Source organism: Garra rufa, chromosome 16 (genome assembly GCF_049309525.1).
Source record: "Garra rufa chromosome 16, GarRuf1.0, whole genome shotgun sequence".
Classification (NCBI taxonomy): domain Eukaryota; kingdom Metazoa; phylum Chordata; class Actinopteri; order Cypriniformes; family Cyprinidae; genus Garra; species Garra rufa.
Genome location: NC_133376.1, coordinates 16,663,043 through 16,681,774, shown reverse-complemented (window position 1 = coordinate 16,681,774; position 18,732 = coordinate 16,663,043). Strand labels below are relative to the sequence as shown.

General features: G+C 32.8%; 2 protein-coding genes across 2 annotated transcripts; one reads left to right on the top strand and one right to left on the bottom strand.

Moving 5' to 3' along the window:
- The first annotated feature begins 1,061 nt into the window (after positions 1-1,061).
- On the top strand, positions 1,062-11,116 carry stx5a (syntaxin 5A). Its single transcript, XM_073820820.1, has 11 exons — positions 1,062-1,154; positions 2,061-2,312; positions 3,916-3,983; positions 4,090-4,145; positions 4,316-4,386; positions 4,579-4,695; positions 4,903-4,959; positions 5,235-5,316; positions 7,033-7,139; positions 7,267-7,388; positions 9,198-11,116. Exons 2-11 carry the CDS (start codon positions 2,244-2,246, stop codon positions 9,355-9,357), a joined length of 909 nt encoding a protein of 302 aa, XP_073676921.1. The 5' UTR covers positions 1,062-1,154; positions 2,061-2,243; the 3' UTR covers positions 9,358-11,116.
- LOC141288659 (protein RD3) lies at positions 10,972-17,070 on the bottom strand. Its single transcript, XM_073820821.1, has 3 exons — positions 16,908-17,070; positions 14,406-14,707; positions 10,972-12,757 (listed from the first exon to the last, which is right to left on the bottom strand). Exons 2-3 carry the CDS (start codon positions 14,705-14,707, stop codon positions 12,394-12,396), a joined length of 666 nt encoding a protein of 221 aa, XP_073676922.1. The 5' UTR covers positions 16,908-17,070; the 3' UTR covers positions 10,972-12,393.
- Positions 17,071-18,732: the final 1,662 nt, after the last annotated feature.

Genomic DNA, 18,732 nt, shown 5'->3' with positions numbered 1-18,732 from the left:
CTGAAAATAAATAATCAGACAAACTAAAACAAACAAAACGAATTATTATAATTATTATTTTAATTTATAATGATAATTAATATTTATTATTATTTTAATTATTATATAAACAAATCTAACAATAAACAATCAAACTAAAATTTAAACAAATAAATAAATAATTATTATGCAACTAAATCTAAAAATAAAAATAAACAATCTGACATAAATAAATAAATAATAAACAGATTTGCTATAAGCCACGAATATTATTTGCCATAAAATGCACTGTCACAAAACCAAAACTATTTTTATAATAATTATTATTGTAATTATTATTAATAATTATTATTATTATTATTATTATTATGTAAATACATCTAAAAACAAAACAAACTAAAACAAAATGAAATAAATAAATAAAACCATGAATATTCACCATAAAAAGCACGTCCACAAAACCAAAACGAATTATTATAATTATTATTATTTTAAATATTATTATTGATAATATTAATTATTATTATTATGTAAATACATCTAAAAACAAAACAAACTAAAACTAAATGAAATAAATAAATAAAACCATGAATATTCACCACAAAAAGCACGTCCACAAAATCAAAACGAATTATTATAATTATTATTATTTTACATTTATTATTAATAATATTAGTTATTATTATTAAATAAATTATTATTAGTAAATAATTATAAAAAAATAAACAATCAGACAAACAAATCAGGCGTATAAAAGCATCAACTATTATTATTATTGTTGTTGTTGTTGTTAAACAAAAACACTGTGTTAAATGACAGGCCTAAGAAGAAAAGGTTACATTTGCTACATTACTAGCCAATATTTACACAGTGGAAAAACTAACTATAAAACGTTAAAACTCAACGCTAATTAAATATTATACAAAATTAGAAAATAAAGTGAAGTTTCAAGACTCTATTTGATTTACACTAACATTCTTTTGGCACATCACACGAAACTGGTCATCTGTGTCACAAGTCACGCTTTCGGCAAGCGGCAGTGAGCGTGCGCAATCGTGGACGTGGCAGTGACGTTACGCACACCGGAAGCGGTAAGGACTGGAAGTGAAACCCCGACCTCCGTAACATCGACAAGCCGGGAATACTGGAAAAAACGACGAAATGATACAATAACCGTGAGTAAACGATTACAAACGATGTCGAAATGTGTTAGCTAGTGGTTTAGGCTCATCTAGAGTGATTATGGTTTAAATTAAGACAGAAATTGTCGAGTTTTGGGCCAATTAGCGCTCAGAGAACTGCGTAACTGTTACTGCTGGACTGAAGACGCTGTGAGTCACTATACAGAAGTAAACAAACCTCTAAACACTTTGAAAGATAGAATTACTCTTTATAACATCAGTAAAAGCTTGTTATATATCTCAGCGAAGTATGAGATGGCCTTCATTGATTTGTTATTACACGTCTATCTGTGAAGCCAGAATATTCTAGGTGGCCTATAATCCGATAACATGTGAGTTGAGTTTACCTCTCTGCTCAGCTGACTGATTATTTGTAGATATTGTCTAGAGTGGATTTTCCTATTAATATTATAAAGAATGGCAAGCTCTGATGTGTTGAAATCAGTATGTGAGCTGAATAGATCTTCTATTCGTCAAGTGTTAATGGATGTGGGAGTGACAAGAGTGTTTACCTGACTCATTTTACCTGGATTCACAGCAGCCATGTACCTAAAGAATTGTATTTGATACCAAGTGGTTGAAAATGCTTGTTTAAGTAGCCATTTGGTTTGATATTTTGTTATCAAATGCAAGTATAGTATTCTTAAACGGATAGTTCACCCAAAAATTAAAATCCTGTCATCCTTTATCAAAAACAATTTTACTTCCATACTATGGAGGAAAATCCTATAGAAGTTAAAAGAAGAAAGAAACTCATACTGGTTTAGAACAACTTGATGACGGAATTTAAAATTTTGGGTGTCCCTTTAAGTGTCTAAATACTACCTAAAATATTTAGTCTCTTCTCAGCTTTGACAGTTAAAGTTCAGGTGACTGATTGAATCATTCTGTGATCCTCAGATGATGAGTGGAGTCGCTGAAGAACTGTCAGCTCTTCCAAGCTCAAGGAACATCTGAAGCCTGAAGTGTTTGCTTTGGCCTCATAAAAGACGCCAGCAGAGAGTTTCACAGCAGCCGGATAGCTTTAGACTCCTTTTACACATACACATCCTGATATTGTTGAGGGAAAGCGGCAGCATTATCATGACCTGTCGGGACCGCACACTTGAGTTCCAGTCGGCTTGCAAGTCACTGCAGGGGAGACAGTTACAGGTACGATAATCTGCAACTACAATGCCATACAAAGGATATTAGATTTAGAGGATAAAATATCAGTACATGTTACATTAAATGGTTGCACACTCAAAAACTGAACATTCTGTTATAATTTACTTTTCCTTTTTTCATGAATCAGAGGTTATTCTAGGTTAGTCAGAATGTGAGCTGCTTGTTTCATACATCAAAAGTAAATAATGATTTATGCTTCTAAGCTCCAAAAAGGCACTATGCAGGATATACAGTCGAAGTCAGAAGTTTACAAACACCTTGCAGAATCTGCAAAATGTTAATTATTTTACCAAAATAAAGGGGATCATACAAAATGCATGTTATTTTTTATTTGGTACTGACCTGAATAAGATATTTCACATAAAAGATGTTTCCATATAGTCCACAAGAGAAAATAATAGTTCAATTTATAAAAAATTACCCTGTTCAAAAGTTCACATACAGTTGATTCTCAATACTGTGTTGTGACCTGAATGGTCCCACAAATTTTTTTTTTCCAGCATTTGTGTATTTAAACCCTTTTCAACAATGACTGTATGATTTTGAGATCCATCTTTTCACAACTGAGGAACTCATATGCAACTGAAGGTTCAAACTCTCACTAATGCTTCAGTAGGAAACACAATGCATTAAGAAATGGGGGGTGAAAACTTTTTGAATTTGAAGATCATATTAAATTTCATTTATTTTGTCTTCTGGGAAACATCTGTAGCTTCTGAAGGGGAGTACTAACTGAAAAGGTTTTCACCCCTGCCATCAGTGAGTGTTTGAACCTTCTGTAATAGTTGCATATGAGTCCCTCAGTTGTCCTCAGCGTAAAAAGACTGATCTCAAAATCATACAGTCATTGTTGGAAAGGGTTCAAATACACAAAAATGTTGAAAAAACAAAGAATTTGTGGGACCTGAAGGACGTTTCTGAAGAACAGCGGGCAGTATTATTTATTATTAGAAAAACAAGGGACTCATGAACACATGAATCACTAAACATAAAAAACACAGCTGTGGATCATTCAGGTAACAACACAGGATTAAGAAACAAGTGTATGTAAACTTTTGAAAGGGGTTGTTTTTATAAATTCAACTAAAGTTTTTCATGTTACAATTTGTTATTTACTCACCTCAAGGCCATACAATATGTAAATAGGTTTTGATGTTTTTTTGTTTTTTTTGTTTAATTGAAACAGATTTTGAGTAATTTAACTTGACATCACTTGCTCACCAATGGATCCTCTGCAGCGAATGGCTACCATCCAAATGGAAGTCCAAACAGTGGATAAAAACATCATCATAATCCACAATTCCCGCCATTGTGATGTTTTAAATCAGCTGTTTGAATTCTCATTCTGATGGCACCCATTCACTGTAAAGGATCAATTGGTGAGCAAATTTCTCCAAATCTGTTCCAATAAAAAACAAACTCATTTACATTTCTGAAAGTATGAGGTTGAGTAAATTTTTAGCAAATTTTCATCTTTGGCTGAACTGTTCTATTAAAATCTTCTTTGAGATGTTGTCAATTTTGGTACATAAAATTATTATTATTATTATTTTTTTGGTAACAAATATTTCTTCTTCTGTCTATTCAGAATGGGACTCACACTAAACCTGCCATTAATGCTCTTAAACAACGCAGTGACTTCACTCTTATGGCCAAGTGAGAGTTCAGATCCATATTTTTATTTGGCTTTTGCCCAGTGTTTTTGTCCTGTTTCTTCGAAACTTTGCCCCCCTTGAAATCTTGTTTTGTTTCTCTGCAACAGGAGAATTGGGAAAGACTTGAGCAACACATTTGCCAAGCTTGAAAAGCTTACAATTTGTAAGTAACATGTCAGTCATATAGATTTGTGTATTTTAACATTTAACTGATGCTTGTCCATGGTTATTTGGTGGTTCCCTAGTTTATTTTGTGGTCTAATATGATTGACTTTGAATTTTTACACTGTATGATCTGGTATTGTTGAATTTTTATTCTCCTCTCAATCCTAGTGGCCAAAAGGAAGTCTTTGTTCGATGATAAAGCGGTGGAGATTGAGGAGCTAACGTACATCATTAAACAGGTTAGTGATGTCATATGAACTCGTATTGATATGAATCTCAGTACTTGCTTATTTCACTTTACATTGATGGTGAAGTTGCCTGTAGGGACTGTTAGTATCTGTGTTTACCAGAATCCTTCAGCTTACTATCATATTGTGTAAGAGCAAACCTCTTGCAGTGATCTGATATATTTGGTCTGTGTCTCTCATCAGGACATCAACAGTCTGAATAAGCAGATAGCGCAGCTGCAAGACCTCGTACGATCTCGCAGTGGGCAAAATGGCCGCCACATCCAGACACATTCCAACACTATTGTTGTCTCCCTGCAGGTACAATCTTATATCTGATTTTCCTGCAGTGCACATATCCCAGACTCTCCAGGAAGTGTTATCTCAAATATCCCTTGCTGTAGACAGTAGGGGTGGTTGATCTCATTTTGATTGACATGAGATGACTTGACTACCACACCTTTCATTTTCCTGCTGTGACATAGTACATGCTTTAAACAGTCTTATCTGTGAATGTTTGTGTTGCAGTCCAAGCTGGCATCAATGTCAAATGATTTCAAGTCAGTCCTGGAAGTGAGAACAGAGGTGAGTTTTTTTTTTTTTTTTTTTTTTTTATGATCAGTGCTGCACATTTATAATATCATCAGTTCCGTGTAAAGCAGTTGTTGGGCTATTAAATATTTATTCAGATCCTTTTGCATCGTTGTCCTAAGAAACCTGCTTTTTTATTTGATTAGAGCCATCTCAGTTTTGTTTTGTTTAAATAACTTCTTGTTTAAAACAACATTTAGTTCACTTGTAAAGAGTGAATATTTCTCTATTGTTTTAAGTAAGACATATCTATCCTGTTGTGTTTTTAGAATCTGAAGCAGCAGCGCAGCAGAAGAGAACATTTCTCCCAGGCCCCTGTCTCTGCCTCTCCTCTACTCGCCAATAACTTCAGTATGTCACCTCTTACTGTTGTTTTCATTTTATTTTCATTTTCATTTGAAAGATTATCCCTTGTGGTTAGTTCATAGTAATGAGTCAAGCTATTATGCCTTATGGATAGTTAATATTATGATAGAAATAGTGTTGGGCTGTGCCAGTAAAATCATTCACTGGAAAAACACTGGAAACATTTACTCATTCTGCACTACCAGTCAAAAGTTTTTTAATGTTTTTTTTTTTAAGGAAGTCTCTTTTGCTCACCAAGCCTGCATTTATTTGATCCAAACTGCAGCAAAAAACAGTGCACTTTTGAAACATTTTTACTATGTAAAATAACTGATTTCTGTTTGAATATTCTTTAAAAAGTAATTAAAGCTTGTGATTAAAACTAAATTTTCAGCATCATTACTTCAGTCTTCATTCTCACATGATCCTTCTTAAATCATTCTAATAAGCTAATATTATTATTATCAATATTTAAAGTAGTATTTTTTTGTTTCAAGATTCTTTTATGAATAGAAAGAAATTTATCTGAAAAAGCTTTTTTAACATTTTTTTTTAAATACACCATACCATTCAAAAGCTTGGAGTCAGTAATTTTTCTTTATTTAGAATTTCTTAAATAGAATGTAATACTTTTATTTAGCAAGGATGCTTTAAATTGATAAAGTGCTGATAAAGTCATTTATAATGTTACAAAAGATTTCTGTTTACTTTCTATTTATCAAAGAAACCTGAAAATTTCTACTCATCTGTTTTCAACATAATAATAATAATAAGGTTTTTTTTGAGCAGCAAATCAGAATATTACAATGATTTCTGAAGGATAATGTGACTGGAGTAATGATGCTAAAAATTCAGCTTTGAAATCACAGGAATGAATTACATTCTAAAATATATTTGAATAGAAAACGGATATTTTAAATAGTAAAAATATTTCAACATTTTTATTTTTCAAAGAATGCAGGCAGAAGAGACTTCTTTAAAAAACAAAAAAAATTGTTACAGTGTAGTGACTAAACATTGTGAACAAATTTAAACTTTTTGTATTAACAAATTTATTAAATTTATTTGTTTTTCATTTATTATAATTTTTTTATAATATAATTATAAGGATATTATTATTGTAATTATATATATATATATATATATATATATATATATATATATATATATATATGTATATGTGTGACCCTGGACCACAAAACCAGTCATAAGTGTAAAAAAAAAACTGCAATTTATGAAATAAATAATAATAAATAAGCTTTCCATTGATGTATGGTTTGTTAGGATAGTAAAATATTTGGCTGAGATACAACTATTTGAAAATCTGGAAACTGAGGGTGCAAAAAACAAAAATACTGAGAAAACCGCCTTTAAATTTGTCCAAATTAAGTTCTTAGCAATGCATATTACTGATAAAATATTACGTTTTGATATATTTATGATGGGACATTTACAAAATATCTTCATGGAACATGATCTTTTCTTAATATCGTAATGATTTTTGGCATAATAGAAAAATCAATAATTTTGACCCATACAATGTATTTTTGCCTATTGCTACAAATATACCCGTGCCTCTTAAGACTAGTTTTGTAGTCCAGGGTCACATATTATAAACTATATATTTTATATTTTAATTATTTTATATAATTTATTATTTGAAAAACAGAATTTTTCACCTTGTCACGTTCCTTAAATTATTTAATTTCTCGGCTCTCACAGACAGCTCAGTTCTGATGCAGGATGAGTCCAGGAGTCTTGGAGGAGAAGTTGCCATCGACATGGACTCAAGAGCAAACCCTTTGCAGCTGCAGCTCATCGATGAACAGGTATCAGTCTCTCTGGAAACTAGGATTGGATTGTAGACTAGGCTGCTGCATTTAGCTAAAGGTTTGCATCTATGATAAATGTTAAATATCTGATTTCATCAAATGTGCTTTTGTTATGTTTGCATAGGACTCTTATATCCAGAGCCGAACGGATACCATGCAGAACATCGAGAGCACCATTGTGGAGTTGGGCTCCATCTTTCAGCAGTTGGCACACATGGTCAAAGAGCAGGAAGAGACGATTCAGAGGTCAGACAGCCACAGAAATACATACACACCACATGAATCAACATACTGCAAAGCCGCAGACTCAACAGTACAGTACATGCTTCAGATACATGCTGTACAAATCACACACAAACACTTACAGTCACAGTAGTATTTTTTTTAAGTCAGCATAGATGTCAGTGGGGGAGAACTGGTCAAATTTATTTAAGAGTATGTGCCAATTGAAAAAAAATGTAAAAAAAAATATTTTTTGTCCCAGAATTTAAGATCATCAACTATCTTCAGTGGTATAACAAAAGTCTTAATTATCATTAAGAGATCTGAAATTTAGAGAAGACAAAACCAGTAGGTGCAGTACAGCTTAATGTGATTATGACACTTCAGAAGGTGATGATTTATTGAAATAAAAGTGAACGCTGCACATTTAAAGTCAGAATGCATGCTCTTGCGTGTTCTACAGGCTCACAGTTTCAGAGCAGTTCACAATCAAGTCTAATAATATCACACATTTATATTTTGTTTATATTGGAATATGTTGTAGATGGTTTTAAGAATGCATATTTTATATCCCTCGTCTGTTTCAAAGAGCAGCTGGAAGTATTAAAGACATTTAAAAATGATTATTTGATAAATGTTCATTACACCCCCTAAAGCTCTTTATGCGCTTCTAAATTTTGGGAGGAAAGTAAATATGTCCTTGTTGTTCAAGACCGATGATTGTTGTAGCACCTTAATGTGCATCTATGGGAAAATAAAAAAAATCTTTTGAAAGAGAAAATGATGAACATGTCTGGGTCACATTTTAGCCCAAAATCAAAAGCTAATTTCTAAGGCCATTTGAAGAACTTATTTTTGAAAAATTGTAATAATAGCCAAATAGTAATTTCTTATGGCGAAACAATAAACAAAAAAGTGAAAGCATTTATTAAGATTGGTTTAATTGCGATATACACTACTGTTCAGAAGTTTGGGCTCAGTAAGATTTTTATGTTTTCTAAATAAGTTTACGCTCATCCTAAAAAATCCTAAAAAAAAAGTATCACAGATTTTAAAAAAAAATACTAAGCAGCACAACTGTTTCCAACATTGATAATATAAGTAATAAATCAGCATATTAGAATGATTTCTGAAGGATCATGTGATGCTGAAATTTAAGCTTTGCATCACAGTAATCAATTATATTTTAATGTATATTACAAAATAGAAAACAGATATTTTACATTGTATTAATAAAATAAACTTTAAAATAATTAATAAGCTTTCCATTGATGTATGGATGTTAGGATAGGAATATATTTGGCCAAGATACAACTATTTGAAAATAGTTGGAATCTAATGGAATCTGAGGGTGCAAAAAGATCAAAATATTGATAAAATCGTCTTTAAAGTTGTCCAAATAAAGTTCTTACCAATGCATCCTACTAATCAAAAATTGAGTTTTGATGTATTTACGGTAGAAAATGTACTAAATATTTTCACGGAACATGATCTTGACTTAACATCCTAATAATTTTTGTCAAAAAAGAACAATTGATCATTGTTGGCTATTGCTACAAATATACCTGTGCTACTTAAGACTGGTTTTGTGGTCCAGGGTCACATATTAAAATATATTAAAAAAGAAAAACATTATTTTAAATTGTTATAATATTTCACAATATTGCTGTTTTTTCTGCATGTTTGACCAAATAAATGCAGCCTTGAAGAGACTTTAAAAAGAGACATTAAAAATCGCACTGATCCCAAACTTTTGAATGGCAGTGTAGTTGTGCAACTGTTGTCAAAGGCTGTAAAATCACATTCATTTTCTGTGTTTCTGTTGACCACCAGGATCGACGCCAATGTGGAGGACACCCAGCTAAACGTGGAAATGGCCCACACCGAGATACTGAAGTACTTCCAGTCCGTCTCCTCCAATCGCTGGCTCATGATCAAGATATTCCTCGTTCTCATCATCTTCTTCATCATCTTTGTAGTATTCCTCGCCTGAGGAGGAGGACCCTGAGCATAAGGAGGGATGAAAACGGAGCCAAAGGGTTTGAAGGAGAGAGAAACAGGCTGTGGACTTATGGGCGAATGTGCAAAAAACACAAGTGGACTGGGAAATAAGGGAGGGAGGTTTTGGGGGCTTCTGATGCTCATTGGTTGGGATGATTTTAGTCAGAGTAACTTGAGTCAGATGTTAATTCTGTCACCATCCCACTTTGACTCTGTAAGCAAGTGGAGAATGATGGTGATGCTGATGAAGGTGGAACTGAGAATTTACTGTGTATTTAAACAGAGACGAGGGTGTTCCGATTCACTCTCTTCTCTTTGAGCTTCATCTACATCTGCATTAATATTCAAGCCTTCGTTTCTTATTAATAATCACATATTAAAAGAGAAGGCTTTTTCCCAAGCGGTTTGATTCTCCAAACTGGATTAGTTTGTTTTTCTCAGACAGTGTTATCCGTAATCAGCGATAACATTTTTACAGTAAATTAATTGTGACCTTATTCTCCTCATAAAGTACGCCTGATAATAATGATTCCCCGTTAATCTTTATTAATGCTTTTATATCAAAGACAGGCAATTATTTGCCACTTATGGGTGAATCTCACAGAAATATCAGGTTCATGTTTTACCCCCCAAAAATGTAAATCAATGATATAATTAATTGTACTTTTTTATAATTTATTATATTTTTGATATCTATTTTAGGACCATTACAGCATTTTTTTTTTACAGTTAAAAACAGTATAAATAAAAATTCATTACAACAAACGCTACCATGTTATACACTTACCAATATACTTATAAATGTGGAAATAAATTATAATAGAATGTTTTTCTGGGAATTTGAAGTAAAATGTGTTTAGTTAATAAAATAATGCCACAATGCAAAAAATATCTTAATGGTCCTAGAAAAACAGAGTATATTTTCTTTTTTGGGTGGTGAAATATAAGTTTTGACCATTTTCATGAGATTCTCCCTTCGAGTGTTAAGGCCTTCTGATTGCAGGCCTAGTAAGTATAGGGTCTGTAATATTATATACTGTTTAGAGACTTTCATTTTCTTTTTTTTGAGTTTGATTATGCCAAATACCCAAGGAGGAGTTAGAGGAAGTTGCCTGGTCTTATGATTTTGCTTCGTGCAGGAGTAAAGAAGGTGCAAATGAAGACCAGTGTTTTATACAGTACTATGGAATTTAAAAGATCCCATTGCGGTTTAAAGGGCCCAAAGAGTCTCCAGATGGGTCTAAAGCTATAAAATGCTCATTCATTACATCGTGTTTCGTTCCAGGCCAGTGCAGAGGAAGTTGCATGTGTTGGTAGCTCTGGTAACGAAACCGATCGGTACTCTGAGAACTCGCTGGATGCGTTTCCTTCATTTGTGAGGAGCAACTTTGGCCCGATGAACATTGGCCACCTGCACAACGAACTGAAGATCAGCTCTTTCACGCTGTGATGCTGTGAATAATGAAACAGGAGAGGAAGCTGGCAGAGATGATGTCTTCTTTACTCAAAAGCGGCATTTTCAAGTCAAACTCTCTAATTTGGTAAATCACAGACTTTCTTTCTCCCACACATGCCACACAATCTTAAATCAAACTCATGAACGATGTACAGTGTATTATTTAATGAGCACTTTTTATGAAGACTCCTGTTTTCAGGCTTTTTTTAGCTGAATGTTCTGCATCTCTTGTATGAACTGAACACTTGTAATGTAAGGACAAACAGTACATATTAAAACACATCTGAGAAACTGATCATGGCTAATGCTGCTTTTGTCGCTGCAGGTTTGGAGATTTTTTCGGGTGAGAATATGTCCAGGTCGAACTAAAATGAGAAGGAAACATACACTACCGGTCAGAAGTTTAAAGAAGTATCTTCTGCTCTCCAAGCTTGCATTTATTTGATCTGAAGTACAGCAAAAACAGTACAATTTCTAAATATTTTTTTACTATTTAAAATTACTGTTTTCTATTTGAATATATTTTAAGATGTAATTTATTCCTGTGATTTCAAAGCTGAATTTTAGCATCATGGTATAGTGTATAATGTTACAAAACCTTTTTATTTCAGATAAATACTGCTCTCTGGATCATCAAACAATCCTAAAAAAATTTACTCAATCTTTTTAAGTATTGATAATAATAATTATTATAATGAATGTTTCTTGAACAGCAAATCAGCGTATTAGAATGATTTCTGAAGAATCATGTGACACTAAAGACTGGAGTATTGATGCTGAAAATTCAGCTTTAAAATCACAGGAATAAATTATATTTTAAAATATATTTTAATAGAAAAGTTATTTTAAATAGTAAAAATATTTTTAAAATGGTACTGTTTTTGCTGTACTTTGGATTAAATAAATGCAGACTTGGTGAGCAGAAGAGACTTTCTTAAAAAAAACTTGACTGCTAGTGTATTCAATACTGGAAATTAACATTGTTTTAATAATCCAACAGGGTTTAGAGAGCTTTATTATAATTATTTTATTTTTTTGGTGAAATGGTAAAAACAATACTGGATATTATTAGTTTAAATGGTGTACAATTAACCAATTGTGTATTTGCAATAAAATATAAATATTATTCCGTCCACATTTTTTCACCACTGTTTGTAAGCAAAATGTCTTCTTTTTTTATATAAATTTTCCCTTTTTTATTTTTCAGAAATATGACCTGGACATACTCTTTACAGGTTTTGTGAGCTTCACCCTCACAGTAAAAATAGACACATTTATGCCAAATATTCACATTTATATTTACATCCAAATATTCAAAATATTTAAGCACACATTACAAAGTAAAAAAAAATACAACTAGGCTATAGGCGTCTTCTTTGGTTCAGTTAACAGTGTTTGTCTTACAATCTGAAAGCATAAGCTTTAGTGTTTCAGGATGTTCCCTTTTTCTTGTTCTCTGCTGCTTCTCTTTTCTTCCTCTTCCGTTGCCAACTTACCTTGAAGGTTGCATTTCCTTCAAGCTTTTCAAATCTTTCTTCTGTCTTTCTGTTTACCTTGTCGTCGTCGTCTTGTTCAGCTGTGGGCCGCCTGCTCAAGAGGAGTGATCTCTGGCATGCTGAGGCTCCGTCCCTTCCTGGCACGCATGGCCGTTGTCATCTCTTCGGCTGCTTCCTCGTCTTCATCAGACCATGTGTTTTCCTCTTGCAGGTTGTTGCGGGAACCACCGAAGCTGCCCTTCCCCCGGTTCAGGGTGCGGAACTTGGATCGGAACGTGACGAAGGAGAGGCTCTTGCTGCGCTGTTTCTCCCAACGGTTCACCCGATTTTGGAGCTCCGAGTCTTCCTGAAGCTCATCCAGGCAGTTTCTTAGGATGCTCCGAAAGAGTTTAGGGACCTCTTGCACCTCCGGCTCAAAGTCTGACACTACTTTCCTGAACCTTTTGAACAAAAGACAAATATCAGAATCATTAACAGGTATTGCGTGACTGTCACTGTACATCTTATTGGTCAGTACCTACTAGGGTTATTATATTTAAGGTAAAACTACAAGAATGAATTACATTTTAAGATTTCAACATAATAAACATTGACTGAAATAAAAGAAAACATTAAAAAAAGGAAACACTTCTCATTTTTATTTAGTTCAGCTTGATGTACTAAAATAAACTAAAACAGATGAAAATGAATATAATCTATAGACATTTAAAAAAATATTAACCCTTTACAATAAGGTTCATTAGTTAAATAATTAACATGAACTAAGACTGAACAATACTTCTACAGCATTTATTAATCTTATGTTAATTTCAGTTTATACTAATGCATTATTAAAATTAATTGTTGTGCTTGCTAACATTCGTTGAACTAACATGAATTAACAATGAACGACTGCATTTTCATTAACTAGCATTAATGAAGATTAATAAATACTGTAATGTATTGCATATTATTTATTCAGAACAGAACCTTACTGTAAATTGTTACCAAAAAATTAATACAAATAGCTAATTAAAATGAAAAAGGAAAATATATATATAAAAATAACTCAAACTACATTGTAAAAAAAAAAAAGATTTTACAGTAAATAAAAACTAGAGGACTTTTTACAAGAAAATACTCTTTAGTCTTTCTACTTCAAAATTTTGTTTAATTTAATGTGTTATTTGCAGTTTCTTTAATTAATTGCAATTTACTAGCAATTTCTGAGTGAAAAATGTTTCTACAAATATCTAATTTATAACCTTTCTAGTTTTTTTTTTATTTTCAGTATAGTAATAGAAACTAAAATAGTATCTTAACTGAAATTAAATATTACTTTCAACTAGTCGCAAAGGCATCCCATTTTCATTTAGTTTAATGATGTACTAAAATAAAACTAAAACTATAAAAAATAAAATGCTATAAAAAAAATTAATCCAATAAAAATGACAAACTTTTACTGAATATAAAATTAAAGAAAATATAAAAACTAATAAATATAATAATATATAATATTATGTATTATATATTATTATTTTAATTTATTGTTTTAAAGACTTATTTTTGGTGTTTTTTTCTTCCTTTATTAGGATAGGACAGAAAGCGAGGTGGGAGAGAGAAAGGGGGCAGGATCAGGAAAGGTCCGCGAGCCGGCACTCAAATTTGGGATGCCCAAAGTGCAACGGCGCTATACGTCGATAAGGTGCCCACAAGGCTATTGGTGCCGACATTATATTATTAATACATTTTATATATAATAAATCTAACTATAAAAAACTTACTTTCAGAGAGCATTTATTATCTCAATGATAGTAAAATAAATGTTAACTAAAATGAAATAAACCAAATAATATTTTATTTTATTTATTTTATATAGCTTCCGAGGAAACATTTTTTTATTTTCATTTAATTTCACTTGGTGTTCTAAAGTAACTAAAAAAATAGTTAAAAAATATTTAGATATATTTCACAAAAACAGACTATAAAAACAATACTAACATTTTAACAAAATTTAAAACTAAAAACCTAATTATACTATAAATGAAATCTATAATATTTTCTCAGTGTTATTAAAAAAAAAAAAAAAAAAAAAACACTGACACATACCTGACAATGACTGGCCCGCACTGTTGAGGAGGGATCTGGGCGCAGAGGTCCTGCAGGTCCAGCACGTCTCCTGGAGTGAGCTCGTACGGGACGTGCGGTTGAGGGCCGGCCAGCCAGCTATAGTCTGCGGAGGACGAGTTGCGGCGTCTGCGAGTCTCTGCTGCCTTCTCCAGCCGGATGCGCTCGGTCCGTTTCACCATTGCACCCAGCTCCAGCATCAAAGTGTTAGTCACCAGCTCCTCTGGAGTGCGCTGGCCGGGAACCTTCGGCTCCAGGGAAAACACTACCGACCAGGGAAACATCTGTGAGAGCAACAACAAAGTATTGATTAATCATTTTAATTTCTTGTCTATGTTTTTACTTTATTATTTAGATTTTTTTTTTACTTTTTTGATTACTCAAAATAATTTGTGGTTTATATAGACATTAAAATATATATCTGACTGTTTTATGTAATATTCAGGTGCTGTAATATTAGGGTGTGACTATTTACATTTTTTCCCCCTATATTTGTTGCTTTGTGTTGTGCTCCGTAACTTTAGTTGAATATCCACACTTTTTTAATAGTACGGATATTTGCACTTTGAGAGTAGTTTGCTGTAGTTTGGATAATTATCCGTTGACTATGCAATCTGGGTAATTATCCACACATGAGTACAAAGGTGCAAATGGAATAGAGCAGTATTTGCTTTATATTACATTAGTGCGTATCTGGGATGCAAACAGTAAATTGGTTATATACATTTATAATCAGTGTTGGGTTACATGTAACGGCGTTACGTAATTTAATTACAAAATAAATGTAACAGTAATTCGTTACAGTTACTTAGAAAAATGTGTAATTAAATTACAGTTACTTATGAAAATGTTAAAGATTACAAATGGGGTTACATCTAAAAATTGTCTTTAAAAATATGGGATATGTTGAATAATATTAATCTGTTGCTTGCCTGTTTTTGATATGCACGATGCCTTCTGCTAAGGCCATTTATTAAAGCGGTGCTATTCTGATGCTTTTGATTGGTTTGAATTTGCGGTGCACCACGTCTGCCAATTAGGTTAATCCTCTTTGTCAGCGCGTTCATCGTCCCCTTTGTGTATTCGAGACCAATATTAAAAACATTCATAACAAATTAGATAGCCTGCTAGCTGCCTTTACCAGACACACTTGTATTCATGAACCCTTTCACAAAAAAATATCGCATTTTTTCTCCTTGAATAAGGTTGGTAATGTCAGATCTAACTTGCGATTTTATCACATTAACCCATTTTAATTTTGAGTGTCATTTGTAAAATCAGTGTTTACACTACTGCGTGATTTTCAGCTGAAACGTGACTAATGATTTGAAGGATGAAAATCCGCTGCAGTTTAGTTTATTTTCGAATAATATAGATCTATTTTTCTCAAGGGCTTGAAACTTTTCTCTATAATGATCGATGTTGACCTAACGTGCCACCTAGTGGACAAATCTCTCAATTAGTTTGTCCCATTTTGTCTTGCAAAATCGAGCTATCATCTAGTGAAGCACCCCAGTTGGTCACTGAATCTAAGCAGTGTTTTAGATGAAATGTAACTTTATTTAAAACAATTAAAAAAAAATTAAATAAACAATACCATGGATTTTATGACACAGCAAGAATGAGTCTGTTTGGATTTGGCAGTATCTATTCTAGAATCTATTCTTTCTTCTGTTAGTGAGAAATAATTATTAGCCCTGTATGGTATAATGATTTCCCTTCACACATATTGTTAAGAAAAAAAAATAGTATGCAGATTTTTAGAAAGAAGAGAAGAAAAAAACGTGTTTTTACTACATTATTATAATCTAGAATTGTGTTTTCTCTTAAATATAACTAAAAATAATTATCTATTATTTTAAATAGATAATTTAGATATTTAAAGAAATCTTTTTTTAAGATTTAAGTTTTTCAAGGCATTGTTACTTGCCAGTGTGTCCTGTCATAGCTATGCAAAATTTAGATTTTGTAACAACAGTAAACAATTTTTTTTTTGTTATAAGGTCTGGTTTTGTGATGGCTGTACTTTAAAATAAATTAATATATTCTTAATTCAAGTGATGAAAGATTTTGAAATTCTAACAGTAAACTACTGTAAGGTCACACCTGCTTGGTATAAATGCTTGAAAATGATTTAGTTGAAAATATCCATTAGAAACTTAAAAGTAATCAAAAAGTAATCAGATGTAATCAGTTACTTTACTTCTCTAAAGTAATTGAAAAGGTACACTACTTATTACATTTTAAATAGGGTAATTTGTAATCTGTAATCTATTACATTTCCAAAGTAACCTCCCCAACACTGTTTATAATACAACAATATATCCATGCTACATTAGTCAACATTTGAAGTGGATCAAAACCGTTTATCAAAGTTGTCCTAAAACCAAAACAATACCCGTTCTTGTCTTAGAACAACTTTGATTAACTTTTTTGATCCACTTCGAGATATATATATTCTCAAATTGCAAAAAAGCATATTACCTTTCAAGTAATGTGAGTTCCTGTTTTAATTTCAAGTGTCTTTAAATTAGACCCCGAAGATGTAAATGTAGAGCCGAAATAATGAAAATCCAGGGTTTGGTTTCCAGTCTAAGCACTGCAGATGAGACAGCTCTTCTTTGTGCTGTTTTAGACACTGTAAATGTGTGTGTATGTAATCCTATATAAATATGCAAGCTGGTATTTAGCTGTCTGATTAGCTCAGTGAACACTCACCTTGCATACGTTGTGGTCTGTTCATCCGCAGGAGCTGATTGCACAATATCTCCTCGTGCACAACATGTGTGCACTGAATTTTCACTCACCCTGAGGCCGTCCAAGACGTAGATGAGTCTGTTTCTTAATCTGAACAGATTTGGAGAAATTTGGCTTTACATGACTTGCTCACCAACGGATCCTCTGCAGGCAAACAGCTGATTAAAAAAAAATCACAATAATTCACAAGTAATCCACATAACTCATATCAATTAATGTCTTGTGAGGTGAAAAGCTGCATGTTTGTTAGAAACAAATCCATCGTTAAGATGTTTGGTCACTTCTGGCCAAAATAACAGTCCATAATCCATAATAACACTTTATCCAGGGAAAAAGTATATCCCCTGTCATCCTCTTGATTAAAATTCAATATCATATTTGTTTAGAATATTGTTTTTGGCTTCGTTTGATCAGTACATATCTTTCTCCTGATTCAGGCAATACAACTTTTCACTGTAAAAAACAATATTATGGATAAAAGACACTTGGATTAATGTTGGATGTTTCCACCAGCTATTCACTTCACAAGCTGTTAGTTGATGTGGATTACTTTTGTAATGTTTTTATCAGCTGTTTGGACTCTCACTCTGACGGCACCCATTCACTGCAGAGGATCCATTGGTGAGCAAGTGATGTAATGCTCAATTTCTCCAAATGAAGATGAAAACAGATGAGGACACAAACTAAGCATACATCTTGGGTGGCGTAAAGGTGAGTAGATTTCCAGCAAATTCCTTTAAGTTCTTCTAGACACCAACAGGTGGTAACATCAGTTGCTCAGAGGTGCTTAAGGAGTTGCGTATCTCTTTAACACACACACATAGTCTTAATCATTGTGTATCTGTACCCAACTGTCTGTGTCTGATCGGCCCAAAAGAGGGAGTGAGAACAGGACTGTAGGTGCAGTGGATGGTTTCCGCTCTATTCAGCACTTCAGAGGTTTAATCTGCATATGTGTGATCATGGATTACAATGCACTCCCACACGTTTCTCAGAAACAAGGGCCGTGGCGATGGACATAATCTGATTACGTGCTGTTTGTGCTTGTGTAGACCAGTGAGAGTGACCAGTAGTGTTAGATAACGCATGACTGATAGGTGCATCTTGTTTCTGTACTTCATTTCTGCAGCTTCAAGAGTTTGATGCAAAAGCACTGATTTGTTATTTGTCCTTTTTTTATTTTATGATGCCCGTTATCCACCTTATTCTTGAACACAGAAGTAAGCCTATGGGTGAGACTTCCCGTTCATTATGCACTATTGGGAAATAACAAGAAGAATAACAACATGCAGTAAACAGTAAAACTGTTTGCAATTCAAACCAGTGTGTTTATAATTAAGATAATACATTAAAACTACATGCTAAGACATGTCAGTTTGCAATATTAAGCTGTTTTGTACAGATAAAAATAGCTGGAAGCAGATAAGACCGGAGGCAAGACATTCAATTTACAAATGGCCGCACCCATTCTTATGGGAAAAATAAGGTTGATCGAGATTTTGCACTTGGTCGATTTGGTCAGTTACCCGGATGCACGGCCATACTGGTGATA